The sequence below is a fragment of the Anomaloglossus baeobatrachus genome, chromosome 9 (assembly GCF_048569485.1).
Source record: "Anomaloglossus baeobatrachus isolate aAnoBae1 chromosome 9, aAnoBae1.hap1, whole genome shotgun sequence".
In the NCBI taxonomy this organism is placed as follows: domain Eukaryota; kingdom Metazoa; phylum Chordata; class Amphibia; order Anura; family Aromobatidae; genus Anomaloglossus; species Anomaloglossus baeobatrachus.
The window spans coordinates 118210131-118229136 of NC_134361.1; the positions used below are offsets into that span (position 1 = coordinate 118210131).

Genomic DNA, 19006 nt, shown 5'->3' on the forward strand with positions numbered 1-19006 from the left:
GTATGGACTGTGGCGGAGTTATCCTTTAAGTGAGGCGGCAATTGGGAGGCAAGGGGTTTTCAAGCAGCTGCGCTGCGGCCGGGCATCCCCTGTATACAAGACTACCACTGCCTGCTCCCTACCCCCCACAGCTGTATGTGGGCTGAGCCCCGAACTGCCCAATTAGTGACTTCCACTTGGGTTCAGGTCAAGACCAGGTCCCGAACTGAACATTACCTAAAGTCCGGGTGATCCCACCAAACCGAACTTCCACGGGTCTGCTCAACTCTAATAAGGGCTACTCACAACATTTTTGCTAAAAGTTGTGCCATTTTGTTTTCTAAAGGCGATCATATTATTTCAATTGTAATTGGATTTGGCCGCAGGTAACTGTATTACTGTCTCCCACATGAGCAACACGTCACTAATATTCAAGATTCTGATTTTTGGGGGTACGAATGTCATTCTGAGGACACTATGATGGCACTAATTGACCACACACTGACATCACTATTAATAGGGACAAGCTGCTGGCACTGTGAAAATTAAGCAGCATTATGGCCGGACATTGTGATTGAACCATTAATGGGCGCACTCAGGCGACACTACACTAATACTCACAAACCATACAGGTTTTTACAGGCATCTTTCATTAGGACAGTGTGGCGCCCCTGAGGCTCTGGTTGCCACAGGGTACTGCATCTCAATTAAGGTGCAGTATCTCTCTCAGGTAAGGGGGGTTAATCACCGGTGTTCCACATTCACAGATTACATACAGTTTAGGAGCTTTCACACAGGGTGGGATGGCTCCGAGTAGGCAGGAGGGTGGCCATCACGATCATGGGACTTTCCTTTTCACTGAAACCAGCCACCTGGGGGGCAGGTTCCACCTGGGGTAGAAATAGGCGCAACACACTCACATCAAAAACAGATCCGTCAGGATCATAATTCTGACAAGACACCTCTGGAAAACTTGGACTTTACTAGGCCCGGGGCTTGGAGCAGGAGCTCAGCCAGGGTACCTAACTGCTGAGGGGGACACCCCAGAAATAGGACTCTCTCTCTCTCCTTCTCTCTTAAAATACCAGTGGTGGCTCCTTACTTGCCTGGGATTGACTGGAGCCCATCACGGCAGTGACAAGTACTACTGGGCTGGCGACCGAAGCTGTGAGTAAACTACACCTTGAACCCGCAGAGACTGTGTTGGCTTGTCCTTAGGCACCAGCCGCCATTACCCTCCCCTCTTCATCCACCCGGGGACTGCTCCACCTGTGGGGAGTGACACCATCCAGGCTGCCTTAACACCTGCCTTGGTGAGGAATCCTGCAGCGGCGGCTACCCCTGGCTGCATACCACAAGTAGCATCATGACCAACTCTTCCAAATACCACGCTTCTTCCACCATTTACTGGACGCCTCGGGGCAACGGATCAGGCAAGGCCACCCATGACATCGCCTGACCCAAGCCAAAACGGCCCTGAAACGAGTAGGTTAACCACCTGGCCCATGGGGCGCTACAATAGTACAATATTTTGCTCTGGTAGATCTTCTGGACATTGATTGTTGTGCTTGGAGGTCACAGAGTCTCCACAGGTTGTGACAGCCTTCTAGCCAAAGTCAGGTATACAGAAGTAACTACTAATATTCTTAAAGTAAAACCAATCAAATCTATAAATAAAATACAATATTATAGCAAAACGTTTATTAAAGAGGATAGAATTTCCCTAATGTGTGCATTAGCTGCACAGTGTAGAGGACGGACATGTAAAATGTAGCATTGAGAGGGGATATTTGACATGGACTAGAGGAAAGTGACATGTACATGAGGTAAAAGGCTATTTTTACTTAGAAATAATATAAATAATAAACAGTGCTCAGATATACGGTGGTGGTCTCAATCACAGGGCTCCTCATCTTCGGACCAGCTGAGGTCATCATCTGAATCCTCATTAATATGCACAGCAGGGGCTCCGGCAGGCTCAGGTTCTGCGTCCTCTGTGATCTGCGGAGGAGCCACTGTAAGCTCCAGTCGGCCCCATGTCACAGGGTCAGATTTCTTCAGTGTGATCTCCACTTTAGTGGGCAGCATGTTCACAAAGCAATTTTCGGTCTTAATAACCTGGAACAAATTTAAGAGAGTGTCATGTGCAAATCAGAAGCCATTCACAACAGAGCGTGCTGGCATACCAGAAACACGGAAATTAATTTTGGATAAATAAGTGACATATGAGATTCATTGGTTTCTCTACAAAAGGTAAAAGACAAACCTCGTTTTCATTTTTATATAATAAATCAATAGTACAGAAGAAAATAACCAACTTTGTAATATTTGTTATCAGACAAATCTGCTTCCTTCTGTTGGAATAATCTTTCATTCTCAAAATTCTCAATTCCTGGGTCTGTCATCAGTGAATACAGATTTCTATATTACTGAGACAGGAAGTGGTAGTTGCTACTGAAAAGATTCTATTGTAGGAGGGGCTAGAGGCAGAGGGAGGGGCTATAGGCAGAGGGAGGGGCTATAGGGAGATCTCCTCCTTTCCTCTCTCCCCTCCTTTTTTACATGGGAATTGAGAATTTTGAGAAAGAAAGATCATTCCAGGAGAAGAAGGAAGCAGATTTGTCTGATAAGATATCTTACAAAGTTGCTTATTTTCATGAGTACTATTGATTTATTAAATAAAAATTAAAATGACGGTCACACTTTAACTGTGCTAAGAAAAGTCATACTTACACCCCACAACTCCAATTGTTTACTGAATTGCTTCTTGCCTTCAAAAGTGATTTGAATGTCCAGCTGTGAGGAGATAGAAGGGAGGTTATTAATTCACACATTACAAATAGTTGTCTTTTGTACTATGAAGAAAATGTTTGCTCTCATTACCTAGCTTTATCAATTAGGCTAAGTTCACACTTCCGTTTTGCATCAGTCACAATCCGTCGCCTTGAGGAATTACGGTATCCTGCAAAATATTTTACAGGAATCCTGTTTTTCCCCATAGACTTCTATTAGTGGCGGATTGCGACTGATGATGCTGCGTTGCATCCGCTGCATCGCGGTCAGTCGTTTTTTAACTGACCGCCGGGCGGGAGCAACGCAGCCTGTAACGTTTTTTGAGCAGCGCGGTCCGTAGGATTTTGCTGCGCATGCTCTCTGGCTCCCTGCACCCGTAACCAGGATAAACATCGGGTAACCAAGCAATGCGCTTTGGTTAGTTACCCGATATTTACAGTGATTATGGGTGCAGGGAGCCCGCGCTAAGTGGTGTATGCTGGTAAGCAAGATAAATATCAGGTAACGAAGGAAAGTGCTTTGCTTTTAGTTACCCGATATTTACCCTGGATACAGTGTGCAAGGAGGCCGACACTTCACCACTCAGCTCCGCCCCCTCCCGCACTCCGCATGTGTACACACACACACACACACACACACACACACACACACACACGTCCCCAGCCCTGCAGTCCCCGCGGCACTGACGTCGTCAGCTCCACAGCCCCACTCTGCTCCGCCCCCTCCCGCACTCCGCATGTACACACACACACACCTGTCCCCAGCCATGCAGACCGCGGCACTGACGTCCTCAGCTCCGCGCCCCCGAACTCCGCCCCCGCAAACAACGGAGTCCGACAATGAAATTCTTTTCTTTGTCATCCGTTGTCATCCGTTCTACAATGCATCAGTCACATGCGTCAAGCAACGCATGTGACTGATGCAAAACAACGGAAATGTGAACTTAGCCTTAGCCTACACAGTTATAAGCAGCCAATGGTCCTCTATGATATTTGTACCTTACCACCTATATGATTCCTACCCCATAGGTGATGACTGGCAGAGCACAAATGTTGGCGGACATCAGCATAAACATGAAGCCAGAATTAGTAAAAAGCACACGTGAAAAAAAATAAACTCTATGAAAAGCATTAGGAAAAACTACAAGTCTTGAGTCCTTCCTTAACATTCCTTTCTGCCTTTATCAGCCCATCTTCTGGTTGTGTCAATTTTGTTTCCTTACCTGTGTACGATTGGCTAGAACCATAGTTACATCTGGTAGAGCTGTTTTGGCATAAACTGTGATGACAACGAGACTGCTAGTTTGGTGCCAGTCATAGCGACATGACACTTTCTGAAAAGAAACATAAGAGTAAGAAACATCCTATACAAGCCCTGGACATTATAACAATCACCACTAAATTTTGATATGCTCAGAAAAAAAAGAGGACTTGATCTTTGGTGCCACCTATTGGATGTAACAGTACTAAAAGTCAATATAAACCCTTTAAAGAGCCTTGCCACATGACATATAATAAGCCAAACCAAAAACTCCATTTGTAGACACATGTTTTGGGGGGTTGCTCCTCCTCAGTGCAAAGCAGGAGATCAGATTTTGTTAGATGAGAAGTTTCTGACTGGGGGTCTAAAGGGAAATATTCTTCCTCGTGAGAAGTGACATGGCACTTAAGGAGACTTAAGCCTGCTTTACACGTTTCCTATTTCGCATACGATATCGTATGCGATTTGCAACGCCCCCATCATATGTGCTGCACGTTCAATTTGTTGAACGTGCCGCACAAACGATTAACCCCCGTCACACGTACTTACCCGTCCATACGACCTCGCTGTGGGCGGCGAACGTCCACTTCCTGGAGTGGGAAGGACGTTCGGCGTCACAGCGACGTCACGCAGCAGCAGGCCAATAGAAGCGGAGGGGCGGAACGTAAACATCCCGCCAACCTCCTTCCTTCCGCATTGTGGGCCGGGAGCCGCAGGTAAGATCTGTTCATCGTTCTCGGGGTGTCACACACTGCAATGTGTGCTACCCCAGGTACGATGAACAATCTGACGTTCAATTCTAGAGAAATGAACGATGTGCGTGCGATGAACGTTTTACCGTTCAATCGCAAGTACCTGTCACACACTGCAATGTACCTTACGATGCCGGATGTGCGTCACTTACGACGTGACCCCGCCGACACATTGCAAGATACATTGCAGCGTGTAAAGCGGGCTTTATAGACCATGCAATGCCCCTCTGTTTCGAGATGGTTGTCCCTCTTCAGTGCAAAGTATAAGATCTGACCTGGCTGTATGAAAGGCTAAGACGGCTAAAAAATTAAAAAAAAATAAACAAAAATTACTGCGAGATATATTTAACCTGAGGAAGGTAGAATAAATTATATTTAATAATAAAAGGTCGGATGCCCTGTAAACTAGACATTTTGGGTTGGTTTTTTTTTATGATACAATACAATTTGTGCTTTAATACATATATATGATCAATGTACCTAACAACAGGTAGGGGATATCTTTATCCTTGATCTAGAAGTCATAAGAGATATACAGTAATTATAATACATAAACAAAAAATGTTACGTTTTAATTGACTTGTTAGTGGAAGTTTTTTTGTGTTTTTTTTTGCTACCGGGGCACTTGCACCTTTAGTATTGGGTACATAATTTTTATACCTTCCCCAGGATGAATATCTTTTACAGTATTTTTTTTCAACATTCTTACTGAAACACAATTGCAAAAATTATTTTTAGCCCCAAATACATATATTTAACCTTTTTCATAGAAGACCGTGAATGAATGGTGTCATTCAAAAGTACAACTAGTCCCACAAAAAAAAACAATCCCTCAAATGGCTGTCAGTGGGAAAATAAAAAAAGTTACAGTTCTTGAAAGGAAGGGAGGGAAAAATAAAAGATCAAAGATGAAAAAATCCTAAAAGGGAATCTGTCATCAGGTTTTTGCTATTTCATTTGAGAGCAGCATAATGTAGGGAAAGAGACCCTGAATCCAATGATATATCACTTAGTTTACTGGGTGCAGCTGTTCTGACACAATCAGAATTTTTGGATTTAGCATGTACAGAGCTGAAAAAGCTAACCTGCTCACATCAGGTTCTCCATGTATAATGTCTATAGAGAAAAGGCTGCTCAACATAGCAGGGTGTGTGTCCAATTACTAGACAGGAGGCAATGTAGTTCAGCAATGACAATCTTATGGTGCTGAATAGACACCAGAAAAAATGCATTGCATAAAGCATAGACCTTGATAAGAGGCATTGCTGAAATCTGTGTTTTACCTCCCACGACATGCTGTCTTCAGATTACATAGCAAAAACCTGATAACAGATTCTCTTTAAGGGATTAAGTAAAAACAACAAAACTTCAATGAACTGCTTATTATTTTTCATATATTTATCACATGTAATATGCTTGGGGTTTTTGAAAGACAAGAATATCACTGCATAAAGTTCTATTCCTGCCATGTAAATTACCTAAATTGGCAGCGGAAACCCTGAAGGGGCTCTAATTCTAAAGCGGGCTTTACACGCTACGATATCGCTAGCAATTGCTAGCGATACCGTACGCAAAAGCACCCGCCCCCGTCGTGCATGCGATTTCGTGTGATCGCATCCGCAGCGAACATTATCGCTACAGCAGTGTCACACACACGTACCTGGTCGGTGTCGTCGCTGTGACTGCCAAACAATCCCTCCCTCAAGGGGGAGGGACGTTCGGCATCACACCGACGTCACCGCGATGTCACTAAGCGGCCGGCCAATCAAAGCGGAGGGGCGGAGATGAGCAGGACATAACATCCCACCCACCTCCTTCCTTCCACATTGCAGCCGGCGGCAGGTAAGGAGACGTTCCTCGCTCCTGCGGTGTCACACACAGCGATGTGTGCTGCCACAGGAGCGACGAACCACATCGATAATCAACTATTACCAATTTTTGGTTTTGGGACGACCTCTCCATGGTGAACGATTTTCACCACTTTGGAGGACGTTTAAGGTCGCTGGTAAGTGTTACACGCTGTGATACCGTTAATGACGCCGGATGTGCATCACTAACAACATGACCCAGACGATAAAACATTAACGATATCGTAACGTGTAAAGCACCCTTTAGTGTAGACAGAGAATTAGCAATTCAGAAGCAAGCTTGTATGCTTCATTGTACATTCATCTCTTACTTGCTTCTCTGGTGGCTGCACCCATAGATGAATCCCTGTGCTGCATCCTTTTTGGTCTAGAAACTCATTGAAGTCACTTGTTTTAATAGCACAGCAGGACCAGTACTTCATCCTGTGGAGAAACCAACAGAAATATGTTTGTGCATTAAAAAGGTACCTGTCACCAGGTTTCCCCCATATAAAGTAGAGCCAGCAGCTGTAAGCCCTCTGTTCTCTGTTACAGCATTGTACAATGCTGTATATGTTCTCAATATGTATGAAAGGCAAAAACACAACAGCTCTTAATATTCTCACAGATGGCAGGGTCCGGTCCGATGGGTGTCGCTGGTCTTGATTCCTCTCCTCCTCCCTTCTTGTGATCGCCATTCTCCTTCCCTGCTTCATGTGGATGATGCACACTATGTCATCCACACAGTGTCCTCTATCACACTCCTGCGCAAGCGCACTTCTCTCTGCTCTGCCAAGGGCAAAACATGATATTGTAGTTGTGGGGAAAGGCCAAAGAGCGCCGGTGCATGCGCAGTACAATACTTTGCTCTGCCCTCAGCAGAGCAAAGAGAAGTGCGCCTGCACAGGAGCGTGATGGAGGACACTGTGTGGATGACGTAGTGTGCATCATCCACACAAAACAGGGAAGGAGGATGACAATTGTAAAATGAGACTGATCAAGACCAGAGACACCCATTAGACTGGATCGCACCAGAGGTAAATGATGTAATATAAGGGAGGGGGGGGTTGCCTTGCAGAGCGGATTAGGGACTTATATACAGCATTATAGAAAGCTGTGTATGAGGGCATATCGGTTCTGGCTGTACTTTATATGGGGAAAACCTGCTGACAGGTTCCCTTTAAGCATTTTTACAAAATATTCAGCGTCTCACAGTAATATACTCTGCCTACAGAAGGAGGCACAAATAACATGCAAATAAACTATTAAAACATAAAAGATTCAGCACTTCTGTAGAAATATTCAAGGAAAAATACGATTCCCAGGACAGAGAACCACAAAATAAACAATGTTTTGGCCTCAAGGGTAAAAGGATGAGGTCTCCGAAAGTGGATTTTATAAATGGAAATAACAAATCTGCAGCTATCTCTGTAACCAAAAGTAAATGAAATATGGAAAAAATGATATTTTTAACATCATCATCATTATACCAATAGAATATCTGGATAGTTTCTGAATCTTACAAAATGTTGATGTTAAAATGCTTCTAAACAGCTTTTTGTTCATAAAAGGTTTCTGGTTCCTCTGGATGATGATATCTTTACTCACTTGGTCTCTTGACTTATGATATGAGAGCTAATGACTCACCCCAGAGCTATGGGGTACTCGGTCCCGGGCGGTGTATTACTGGGATGTGTCACTGGGTGGCCGTTGGCTGGTTCCGTGACCCTGGGGGTCTCTTGAAAGGGGCTATGTACAGGGGAATATTTAATAAAGTTTGTATCGTGACGCCACTTGCGGGATTGCGGTTATGGAGATGGAACCGCCGCTGCACAGTCTTTCACTGCTGGGGCTGATGTTAACGGCAGCCGGGATGTTGGGCCCTCCGCAAGTAGGGCCGGGGCCCCAGTGGTTAGGTGATTGAGTTGGGCACGGAAAGAAGGTAGGCCACACAAGGGATTGCAGTGTAACTGGTTTTCTTTACTCACAGCGGTTTGATGGCTGGTACCCGGAGGAAGGCCGGTCTTCACCACTAGTTTCCTTAGTCCCAGTGTCATGACCCAGGCCGTCTTTTCCCTGCTGCTGGTTACACCCAGCTCTGGCCTGGTCATGTCATGGGTTTACTTCCCTTGCCTCGTTCTGGATCCCAGGATGCTATATATTGCCTCTCTACCTATGGCTCAGTCAGGGCCGCCACTAGGAATTTCAGGGCCCCATACTGGAAAAATTTTCCGGACCCCTTGGGACTCCGCCCAGGATTCCCCCCAGCTCTGCCTCCACCCCTCAAACCTCCTACAGTCTCATTGCCCCTCTTGGAAAAACATGTGTAATTAATATAAATATAAATTAATATTATACATACACATACTATGTATATTATATTATACATATAATATATACATACACATACTCGGGGAACATTCTGGTATATACAGTGCCTTGCAAAAGTATTCAGCCCCCTTGATTTTTTTCAACCTTTTCCCCACATTTGAGGCTTCAAATGTAAAGATAAAAATTTTAATGTTCTGTGAACAAACTACAACAAGTGGGACGCAATTGTGAAGTTGAACAAAATTTCTTGTTTATTTTAAACTTTTTATAAAAAATAAATAACTGAAAAGTGGGACGTGCAATATTATTCATCCCCTGTAAATACATACTTTGTAGCGCCACCTTTTGCTGCGATTACAGCTGCAAGTTGCTTGGGGTATGTGTCTCAGTTTTGCACATCGAGAGACTGAAATTCTTGCCCATTCTTCCTTTGCAAACAGCTGGAGCCGAGTGAGGTTGGATGGAGAGTATTTGTGAACAGCAGTTTTCAGGTCTTTCCACAGATTCTCGATTGGATTCAGGTCTGGACTGTGACTTGGCCATTCTAACACCTGGATACGTTTATTTGTGAACCATTCCATTGTAGACTTTGCTTTATGTTTGGGATCATTGTCTTGTTGGAAGACAAATCTCCGTCCCAGTCTCAGGTCTTTTGCAGACTCCAACAGGTTTTCTTCAAGAATGGTCCTGTATTTGGCTCCATCCATCTTCCCATCAATTTTAACCATCTTCCCTGTCCCTGCTGAAGAAAAGCAGGCCCAAACCATGACACTGCCACCACCATGTTTGACAGTGGGGATGGTGTGTTCAGGGTGATGAGCTGTGTTGCTTTTACACCAAACAGATCGTTTGGTATTGTGCCCAAATAGTTTGATTTTGACTTCATCTGACCAGAGAACCTTCTTCCTTATGTTTGGTGTGTCTCCCAGGTGGCTTTTGTCAAACTTTAAATAACACTTTTTATGGATATCTTTGATACTCCTATTTTAATATTATCGCTTGCACAGTGCTTCTTGGGATGTTTAAAGTTGTGGAAATCTTTTTGTTACTAAATCCAGCTTTAAACTTCTCCACAACAGTATTACGGACCTGCCTGTTGTGTTCCTTGGTCTTCATGATGCTCTCTGAGCTTTAAACAGAACACTGAGACTATCACAGAGCAGGTGCATTTATACGGAGGCTTGATTACACACAGGTGGATTATATTTATCATCAGTCAGTCATTTAGAACAACATTGGATTATTCAGAGATCCTCAATGAACTTCTGGAGTGAGTTTGCTGCACTGAAAGTAAAGGGGATGAATAACATTGCACGCCCCAATTTACAGTTATTTATTTTTTACAAAAAATTAAAGTAAGCAATAAATATCATTCAACTTCACAATTGTGTCCCACTTGTTGTTGATTCTTCACCATAAAATGTAATTTTTTTATCTTTATGTTTGAAGCCTGAAATGTGGGAAAAGGTTGAAAAATTTAAGGGGGCCGAATACTTTCGCAAGTCACTGTATATGCATCACAAGAGAGACTGGGGGCATATACACATCACAGGGGGGGCTGGGGCTTGGACAGTACTGGCGGTGGCACGGACAACACTAGAGGGGCACAAACAGGACTGGAGACATGAACAGGACTGAGGAAGCACAGACAGCACTGGAGGGTGGGTGGCACACAGCACTGGGAGGCAGGAGGCTCACAACAGAGAGGCCAGGAGGCTCACAGCAGAGAGGCCAGGAGGCTCACAGCAGAGAGGCCAGGAGGCTCACAGCAGAGAGGCCAGGAGGCTCACAGCAGAGAGGCCAGGAGGCTCACAGCAGAGAGGCCAGGAGGCTCACAGCAGAGAGGCCAGGAGGCTCACAGCAGAGAGGCCAAGAGGCTCACAGCAGAGAGGCCAAGAGGCTCACAGCAGAGAGGCCAAGAGGCTCACAGCAGAGAGGCCAAGAGGCTCACAGCAGAGAGGCCAAGAGGCTCACAGCAGAGAGGCCAAGAGGCTCACAGCAGAGAGGCCAAGAGGCTCACAGCAGAGAGGCCAAGAGGCTCACAGCAGAGAGGCCAAGAGGCTCACAGCAGAGAGGCCAAGAGGCTCACAGCAGAGAGGCCAAGAGGCTCACAGCAGAGAGGCCAAGAGGCTCACAGCAGAGAGGCCAAGAGGCTCACAGCAGAGAGGCCAAGAGGCTCACAGCAGAGAGGCCAAGAGGCTCACAGCAGAGAGGCCAAGAGGCTCACAGCAGAGAGGCCAAGAGGCTCACAGCAGAGAGGCAAAGAGGCTCACAGCAGAGAGGCCAAGAGGCTCACAGCAGAGAGGCCAAGAGGCTCACAGCAGAGAGGCCAGGAGGCTCACAGCAGAGAGGCCAGGAGGCTCACAGCAGAGAGGCCAGGAGGCTCACAGCAGAGAGGCCAGGAGGCTCACAGCAGAGAGGCCAGGAGGCTCACAGCAGAGAGGCCAGGAGGCTCACAGCAGAGAGGCCAGGAGGCTCACAGCAGAGAGGCCAGGAGGCTCACAGCAGAGAGGCCAGGAGGCTCACAGGCCAGGAGGCTCACAGGCCAGAGGTTCCCCACCCCTGATCTAGCTGAAGCAAGACAAGGGCTGGGGTCGGCTGGCGGCCACGGGTAGAGATCAGCGCCCCCCTTCAGCAGAGATCAGCGACGGGCCTGGGCAGAGATCAGCGTCCCCCCCAGCAGAGATCAGTGTCCTCTCCAGCAGAGATCAGCGTCCCCCCCGGCAGAGTTCACCACAGGCTCCGGGCAGAGATCAGCATCTCCCCCAGGCAGAGATCAGCGCAAGCCTCGAGCAGAGATCAGCGCGGGCCCCGGGCAGAGATCAGCGTCCCCACCCCTGGCAGAGATCAGCACGGGCCCCCGGGCAGAGATCAGTGTCCCCCACAGCAGAGATCAGCGTCCCCCCCCTGGCAGAGATCAGCGCGGGCCCCGGGCAGGGATCAGTGTCCCCCCCGGCAGAGATCAGCAAATCTTTGGCTCACAGTGCTTACCTGTCCTGCTGGCTGCCGCGTCCTTGCCACCTCAGCCGCTGTTGCAGGAGTGTAATGAGGTCTCTGAGTGATGACCTCACCTCCTGCTGGACAGCACAGCGATGGCGCGCCCTGCTCTGTTCCACTGACCCTGCCTCCACTACAGCACATGGCTAATTTGCATGCTCCACCCAATCGCATGCAAATTAGTCATGTCTGGTAGTGAAGCGACACTGCGGGGCCCCTCTGCTGTTGCTGCTGCTGTTGTGACTGGGGCCTGGTGAAGAGAAGGGGCCCGTCCTGCCTGAGGCTAAAGATAAGTATTTACCCCGGGCCTGGGCAGGCCCCCTCTCTTCCTACACCAGGCACAGTAGTAATGCCCTCATGGCGACCCTGGGCTCAGTGCCAGTGATATTTCTGCCTTGCAGTGTGTTTACTGGCTCTGGTTAGAGTTCTCGATCTGTCCTGCCTCCTTGCTACTGTGTCCTGACTTTGACCCTCCCCAGTTTGTCTGCCTGTTCTGGTCCCTGATTTCCCTGTCCTATCTGTTGTTTGTGTTTCCCTTTGCATACCTGATCTCCCGGCTTCTGACTTGGTTCTACTTTCTAACTTTGATATCGATCCTCCCTTCGCAGTGACTCAACTTTCCTGGCTAGACCCTGACTGACTACTCTTTTGCCCCCTGGTGATTCGCCTGTTAACATTGCTGAAGTTACTTTGCTATACTTCAGCTGCCTTTCTGTTAAAGGGTTTCTTTGTCTCTCCTTTACTACTCTGCTGCCACCTAGTGGGGATTACGCTGTACTGCGTCTTACTAGCCTTTGTACAGCGCGGCACCCAGTAATGGTTCCCTTAGTCTCTCAGTCTTTAGTCCGTACGACAGACAGTTTGAACCCTGTAGGGTCGGTGTTCTGTTCCGGTCCCTGGTTCTCCCATCACTGCTAGTGCCCCTGGACTTGACGGTTAGTGAGGTCCTGGATGGTCCCCTCACTGCGCAGATTTTATCAGGTCTGCCTGGAGCGTTTGCGTGACCTAGGGCTCTGTACCCCGTCGGTGCTATGGTTCCAAGAGTACTCCACTGTACCCCTTCGGCAACCACACGCCTACGCCTGACAGGTCACTGTTACACACTCCCGTCAGTACGGTTACGTCTGTTTCCTTCCACTTCCACTTACTGACTGTCTGAAACCCTCCTCCCTAGTTGTCGTCTAGTGGACTGGATTGGCTCCACCCCTAGGTGGCCATCCATTGGGTCCAACTCTAGTCTGTCACCAGTCTTTGGGAAAGGGAAAAACAGGGATTATATATGCGTTTTGGTGCTACCAGCACAGGTCTTCCGGGTTCCTGGGGGTAGGCCCTGCATCTTTGACAGGATGCAGTACCTTGTAGCTCCTGATGGCTTCAGGGGCGCTACACCAACACTGACACATTGGGGAAAAAATATCAAAATGGATGCAAAAAAGTTGTCTACAACAACCAGATGTGAGCTATTTTATTCTGTTGACCCATTAGTTTTCTGAAACAATTGTTCTGAACCCTAAACCACAAACTATACGTTTATATGTGATTAGGTCACCTACAGTATGCAGAATTTTAGACCTCGTTCATACATCCGTAAACCATGTAAATGTTCTATCAGTATATTTCATGGATAGAACAAGTATAAATCATTATCAGAGCTATTTAAATGTCTGCCCCAAAAAAATCAAGGTGACGTCTTCTAAGGGTAATTTTAATCCAGAATTAGGAATTAGGATGAAAAAAGGACAACAGATCCATGAAAAATATCACTAAAAGGACATGTTGCTGCTAGTATGCTATCTGTCTGCTGTCCGTTTTTAACATGACAATGGATAGTAGAAGCTTTGCAGTTTTTCTTTTTGCGTGTGAGAAAATCACAGATAAAATACTAATGGTAAAAACTAACACACAAAATGATATGTACTAATGAAAATCTGACCAAAAACATGTTTTTACATAAGAAAAAAATCACTAATGTCTGAATGAGTCCTAAAGGCTGAAGAGAAGAACCTACCTATGATCGAATATACTTCAAAGAAGTAAAACAACCAAATTCCATGGTATACACTGACGAGCAAAAAGATAACAATGTTTTGACTTTAAGGATTCTTATCTCACCATCCACTACAGCTTCAAACGTGAGGCTACTTTCACTTTCTAGACAATCATCTTGGCTATCTCATATATAAAATTGACTTTCAACTATTTAACATATTATTAGTTATGCAGATTCTTGTCATTGGAGGTGGCTTGTATGCTTCATAATAGTGAGAACACAGACGTCCAGGCAAGCACATTACATTGGTCTGGTATAGTGGCCCCAAAAGATGGTGAAGAAGCCTCAACTTCAATATCAACATAAGAAGCAGTTTCGAAAAAAATAGGAAAAGTGGACAGTAGCAGATTGGAATTGAGTGATTTGGAATGATGAGAAGAAAGTGAATAGACTAGGCTCTGATGGGTGCAAATGGGTCTTGAAGAAAAGGATAAAAGGAGCTAATGGATCGAGAAATTGAAGGAACTGTAAAGTTTGGTGCAGGAAGCTTAATGATATGGGAGTGTTTCACAGCCAAAGCCAATGGATACATCACAAGGATCATTGGTGGTCTCAAAGCTGAGCTATATGTGAGTGTCCTACAAAATGAGTTATATGTGAGTATACTACCAGACGAGTTACTTCGTACACTCGAGTACTATGGGTATGAAAAGGATGACATAGTGTTCCAACAGGACAACAACCTGAAGCATAAGCCATAATTGGGGAAAAAAATGTTTCAATGACAATGAAGTAGAAATGCTGAATTGGCCTCCACAGTCCTTAGACTTCAACCTAATCAAACAGTTGTGAGTAGAGTTAAAGAAACACCTGTATAACAACCCAAGTTAGTCGACCAGTATGCACTGTAGCGGGGTGGGGGTCCCCCAAGACTACAAAGACGCCGTGACTCAAATAGTCCGATCCAAACAGCTTTATTCTCCTTGCTGTACATGTAAATTCATCCGGAACACAGCCGGGTTATGCACCGTCCATACGGGTCCCCGTCACACAGGCACCCCTTGCCGTAGGAGACGGTCTTACAATGCCCCGTTCGGCTGTTCCAGGAGGGTCCACAAACTTATAAGCGCTCCACGCCGGCCTGGAGCTTTTCTAGGCTTCCGGCTCTGCAGCTTACAGAGCAGACTCTATTACAAGTTCATAGTGGAAGTTAACCACTTTCCTTACTCTCTGGCCCCTGCCAGCAGACACCTCTAGCTGAGGTTCCCTCGCGGCCCCAGGGCCCTCTGCAGACCACTGGGTCTGGGTCTCCTCCAGGAGAGGCTCGGCCTTACAGCCCTCGTCTGGCTGCACTCACCTCAGTCTTAATAACGGAGTCCTGTGCTCAGCCTCCACACAGGTTGCTCCCTGCAGAGTTCTCGGCTCTGCTCTCACTCTCTCCCAGCACACACGCTGGCAGTCTAGAGCTAGTCTCTATCCAGACTGCCCTAGACACACTCCACCCAGGTTCTGAGACTGGATTGCTTTAACCCCTCGAGCCACACCCACAGGTGGAGGTCTGTGAATCTCAGCCCTGCAGAGCACCTTGGGATTATTAAAGGGAACCTGACCCTTATGTGTAGCAAGAAGCCTTTGTGGACTACAAGTCCCATAGCAACTTTTTTCATCTAGATATCGCAGATACCTTCTCCACTGTGACATATAGCGACCATTTACCACGTTGGTGGTCGCTACGTCACAGCACCAATATTATGAATGTATACAATACACTTGGGATCAGATTTTGATCCAGACATGCTTGAATCTGATTAAGAGCATGTTAAGAAAGATTCTGGCAGTGCTGAAAACCAAACATAGATATACAAAAAACAAACCAAATAATAGAAATATAAATTTAGATTTTTAGGCAAAATAGTAACAATGCAGTGACATGACAATAATCTGCATAACTAATCATATGCTAAATAATTGAAAGTCAACATTATATATGAGATAGCCAAGATGATTGGTTTTAAAATGATGGTAGTCTCACATTTGAAGCTTTTGTGGATGGTGCGATATGGAGCCTAAAATTCAAAAGTTCAAACCATTGTTACCCTTTTGCTCGTCAGTGTATGTGATTGAATAGCCTTTAGTGTGATTACTTACAAAAACTGTTATAACTGTTGGCAGCAGATCAATGTTTAATGTACTACAAAACATTAATATTTTAATGTGTACATAAAAAATGCAGTCAAGTGACATACAAGCATCTCTTCCCCTGCACCTGTCTCTGGTTGGTAGGTCTCCGTGGCTTGAAGCACCTGGTTCTCTTTCAGTCTTAGTCCGCATAACAGGTAGCTTGAACCCTGTGGGGTCGGTTTCTCTGGTCCTGTTCCCCGGTTCTCTGGTTGCTACTTTGTCCCAAACTTTACGGTCAGTGAGGTCCTGGATGGTCCCCTCACTGTGCAGATTTTATCAGGTCTGCCTGGAGCGTTTGCCTGACCTAGGATTCTGTACCCCGTTGGTGCTATGGTTCCGGGAGTACTCCACCGTACTCCACGGGCACTCAGGTCACCATTACACTCTACTGTCAGTGCAGTTACGTCCGTCTCCTCTCACTTCCACTTACTGACTGTCTGACCCCTCCTGCCTGGTTGTCATCTAGTGGATTGGATCGGCTCCACCCCTAGATGGCCATCCATTGGGTCAAACCCTAGTCTGTCACCAGTCTTTGGGAAGGGGAAAAACAGGGATTAGAATGAATGTTTTGGTGTTACTGGCACTGGTCTTCCGGGTCACTGGGGGTAGGCCCTGCATCTTTGACAGGATGCAGTACCTTGTAGCTCCTGATGGCTTCAGGGGCACAACATATTACATATACACATGAGCTCTGTATAATCCTGCTCTACAACTGATTGGGAGCTTTCTGCATACACAGAGTTAATAGAAACACAGATAACTGTCAATCAGTGGTGTGGGCAGGGTTATACATAGCTCAGCATTCAGAGAACTGGTAGATCTGCAGCAGATAAAACTGTGATTTTATCAAAACTGCAGCAAGCAACCTAGTAAGTGATACATCACTGGAATGAGGGTATCTGCCTCTATATCATGCTGCTCTCAGATGGTGTAGTAAAAACATGATGACATATTCCATTTAAGGCTTCAACTTATCTACCACCTTATGGTTCCTTCAAGTCCTATAAAACGGGGGCCTACGTTACATGCTATAATGCTTTCAATAAAAATCTGGGACTGATTGATACGGGTGCCATAGTATGGCTCGTCAAAAACCTCAGCGTTTGTATAAAGTCATAGACAAGCCATAAGTGTGAAATTTAGTAAAAGAAGATGCCACAGAGCAACAGAATTATCAACAGAAATATTAAGATATTTTACATATCCATAATCCCTTTTTATGTGTACAGTGAATGCGATGTGGAAATTATGAATATGCAAAGATGATCATTTGAATAAAAGATAAAAAGAAGCCTTCAATTTTGATTTAATATGAATACTATAAGTCTTACCCTTCATGGAACACCGGCACCCCGGGGTGATACACACAGCTTGTTACTTCACTCTCTTCCCCTTTATAGACCTATAGAAGAAGACCACAATATATCCATCATCACCCATATAGCAGTTTCACAGTAGTAGAGGATTAGGGCTGCTCACCTCCTTACATCCAGAGTGCTTACATGTTGTCCCCAATAATGTTACTGAAGCGTCAACTGAAATAAAACAAACATTTCAACAATTGTGTAGCTATTACTCATATAAGACATACATCTGATCTATTCTTGACCACCAACCATTGTTTTCTGATTCTTTATTTGATTGCAATGTGAGCTTCTCCAATTCTTGTTCAAGTGATTGAGACACTTTGAGCTCAAGAGGATTCATCTGTTCCTGTGTCCTAAAGTAATAAAAACTGGATAATGAGCTTGTGTTTACACTGCAGAAGAGTATCTCACACTTTCTTCATTTGAGTTTCCCAATTCAGCCTTCTGCAATGCATATTAATTGGTGAGATTAGAGATATACAGTCTACCCATACACTTTCAATAACTGTTAACTTACAGCTACTCTGTACAATTTTTTTTACTGCAACTTGCTTCTAATTGGTCTCCCTCTTACTAAACTGACCGTTCTCCAATATATCCTGAATGGAGCAACCAGGTTCATATGTCTGTCCCACTGCTACACTGCTGCCTCCACCCTGTGCCAGTCATTGCACTGGTTACCACTCTGCTATAGAATACAACATAAACTCATCACACTTACCCACAAAGCTGTTCATAGAGATACGAGAGGAGATGTGTGTAAGGCCATGTGCCCACGGGAGCTTTTTGCTGCAGAGTTTGCCGTGGAAAACCTGCGGATTTATCTGGATTTTCCAGATAAATCCGCAGGTTCTAGCATGTACAGGCACTCCCCATGTTACCCTATGGGACATGGGGAGTGTCTGTGTCCACGCTGCGGAAAGTGCGGCTGCGGAATCTCCTGCGGAGATCCCTCAGCCGCACCTAACTGCATGTCAATTATTCATGCGGATTTACTTGCGAAGATCCCGGCCCTCCGCTATGGAGATAAAGGCCGGGACGTCCGCAGGTAAATTGCATGAAACTCTGCATGTTTCCCGCAGCTATTCCGCTGGAAACTCGCAGCTAAAAATAGCTGCGGATGCCGGCAGGCAGCTGCGGGAAACATGTGGCCGTACCTGCGAATATATCCGCAGGAACGAGCGTCCCGTGGGCACATAGCCTAAATGTATATGTGTGTGATGGGCAGAACTGTTTTACACTCTTCCTATACTGCTGATGATCTTAGATTAAGATCCTACATAATCTATGTTTACCCCCCCCCCCTCACTATTATTGCTGGTTTGAGCTGTATTTGTGTTGCCCAGGAAAGGGGGTACTCGGTCCCGGGCAGTAACAAATGGGAATGTCACTCTGGTGGCCTTTGCCCGGTCCCATGCCCTGGGCCCCTTTTGGTAATGGGAGTATTTACAGGGGAGATAAGAGTTTTCGTCATGTGACGCCACCTGCGGGTTGCGGTTAAAGATTGAG

General features: G+C 45.9%; 1 protein-coding gene across 1 annotated transcript in view; it reads right to left on the minus strand.

Annotated features, from left to right (window-relative positions):
- Positions 1–1681: 1681 nt before the first annotated feature.
- ITGB1BP2 (integrin subunit beta 1 binding protein 2) overlaps positions 1682–19006 on the minus strand; it is a 37419-nt gene continuing 20094 nt past the window's right edge. The window contains exons 6-12 of the mRNA XM_075322741.1: positions 17747–17850; positions 17610–17665; positions 17462–17532; positions 6964–7075; positions 3995–4105; positions 2713–2775; positions 1682–2097 (exon numbers count right to left, since the gene is read on the minus strand). Of these exons, the coding sequence (XP_075178856.1) occupies positions 1873–2097; positions 2713–2775; positions 3995–4105; positions 6964–7075; positions 17462–17532; positions 17610–17665; positions 17747–17850 (742 nt within the window). The 3' untranslated portion in view covers positions 1682–1872. The remainder of the gene's footprint in view (positions 2098–2712; positions 2776–3994; positions 4106–6963; positions 7076–17461; positions 17533–17609; positions 17666–17746; positions 17851–19006) is intronic.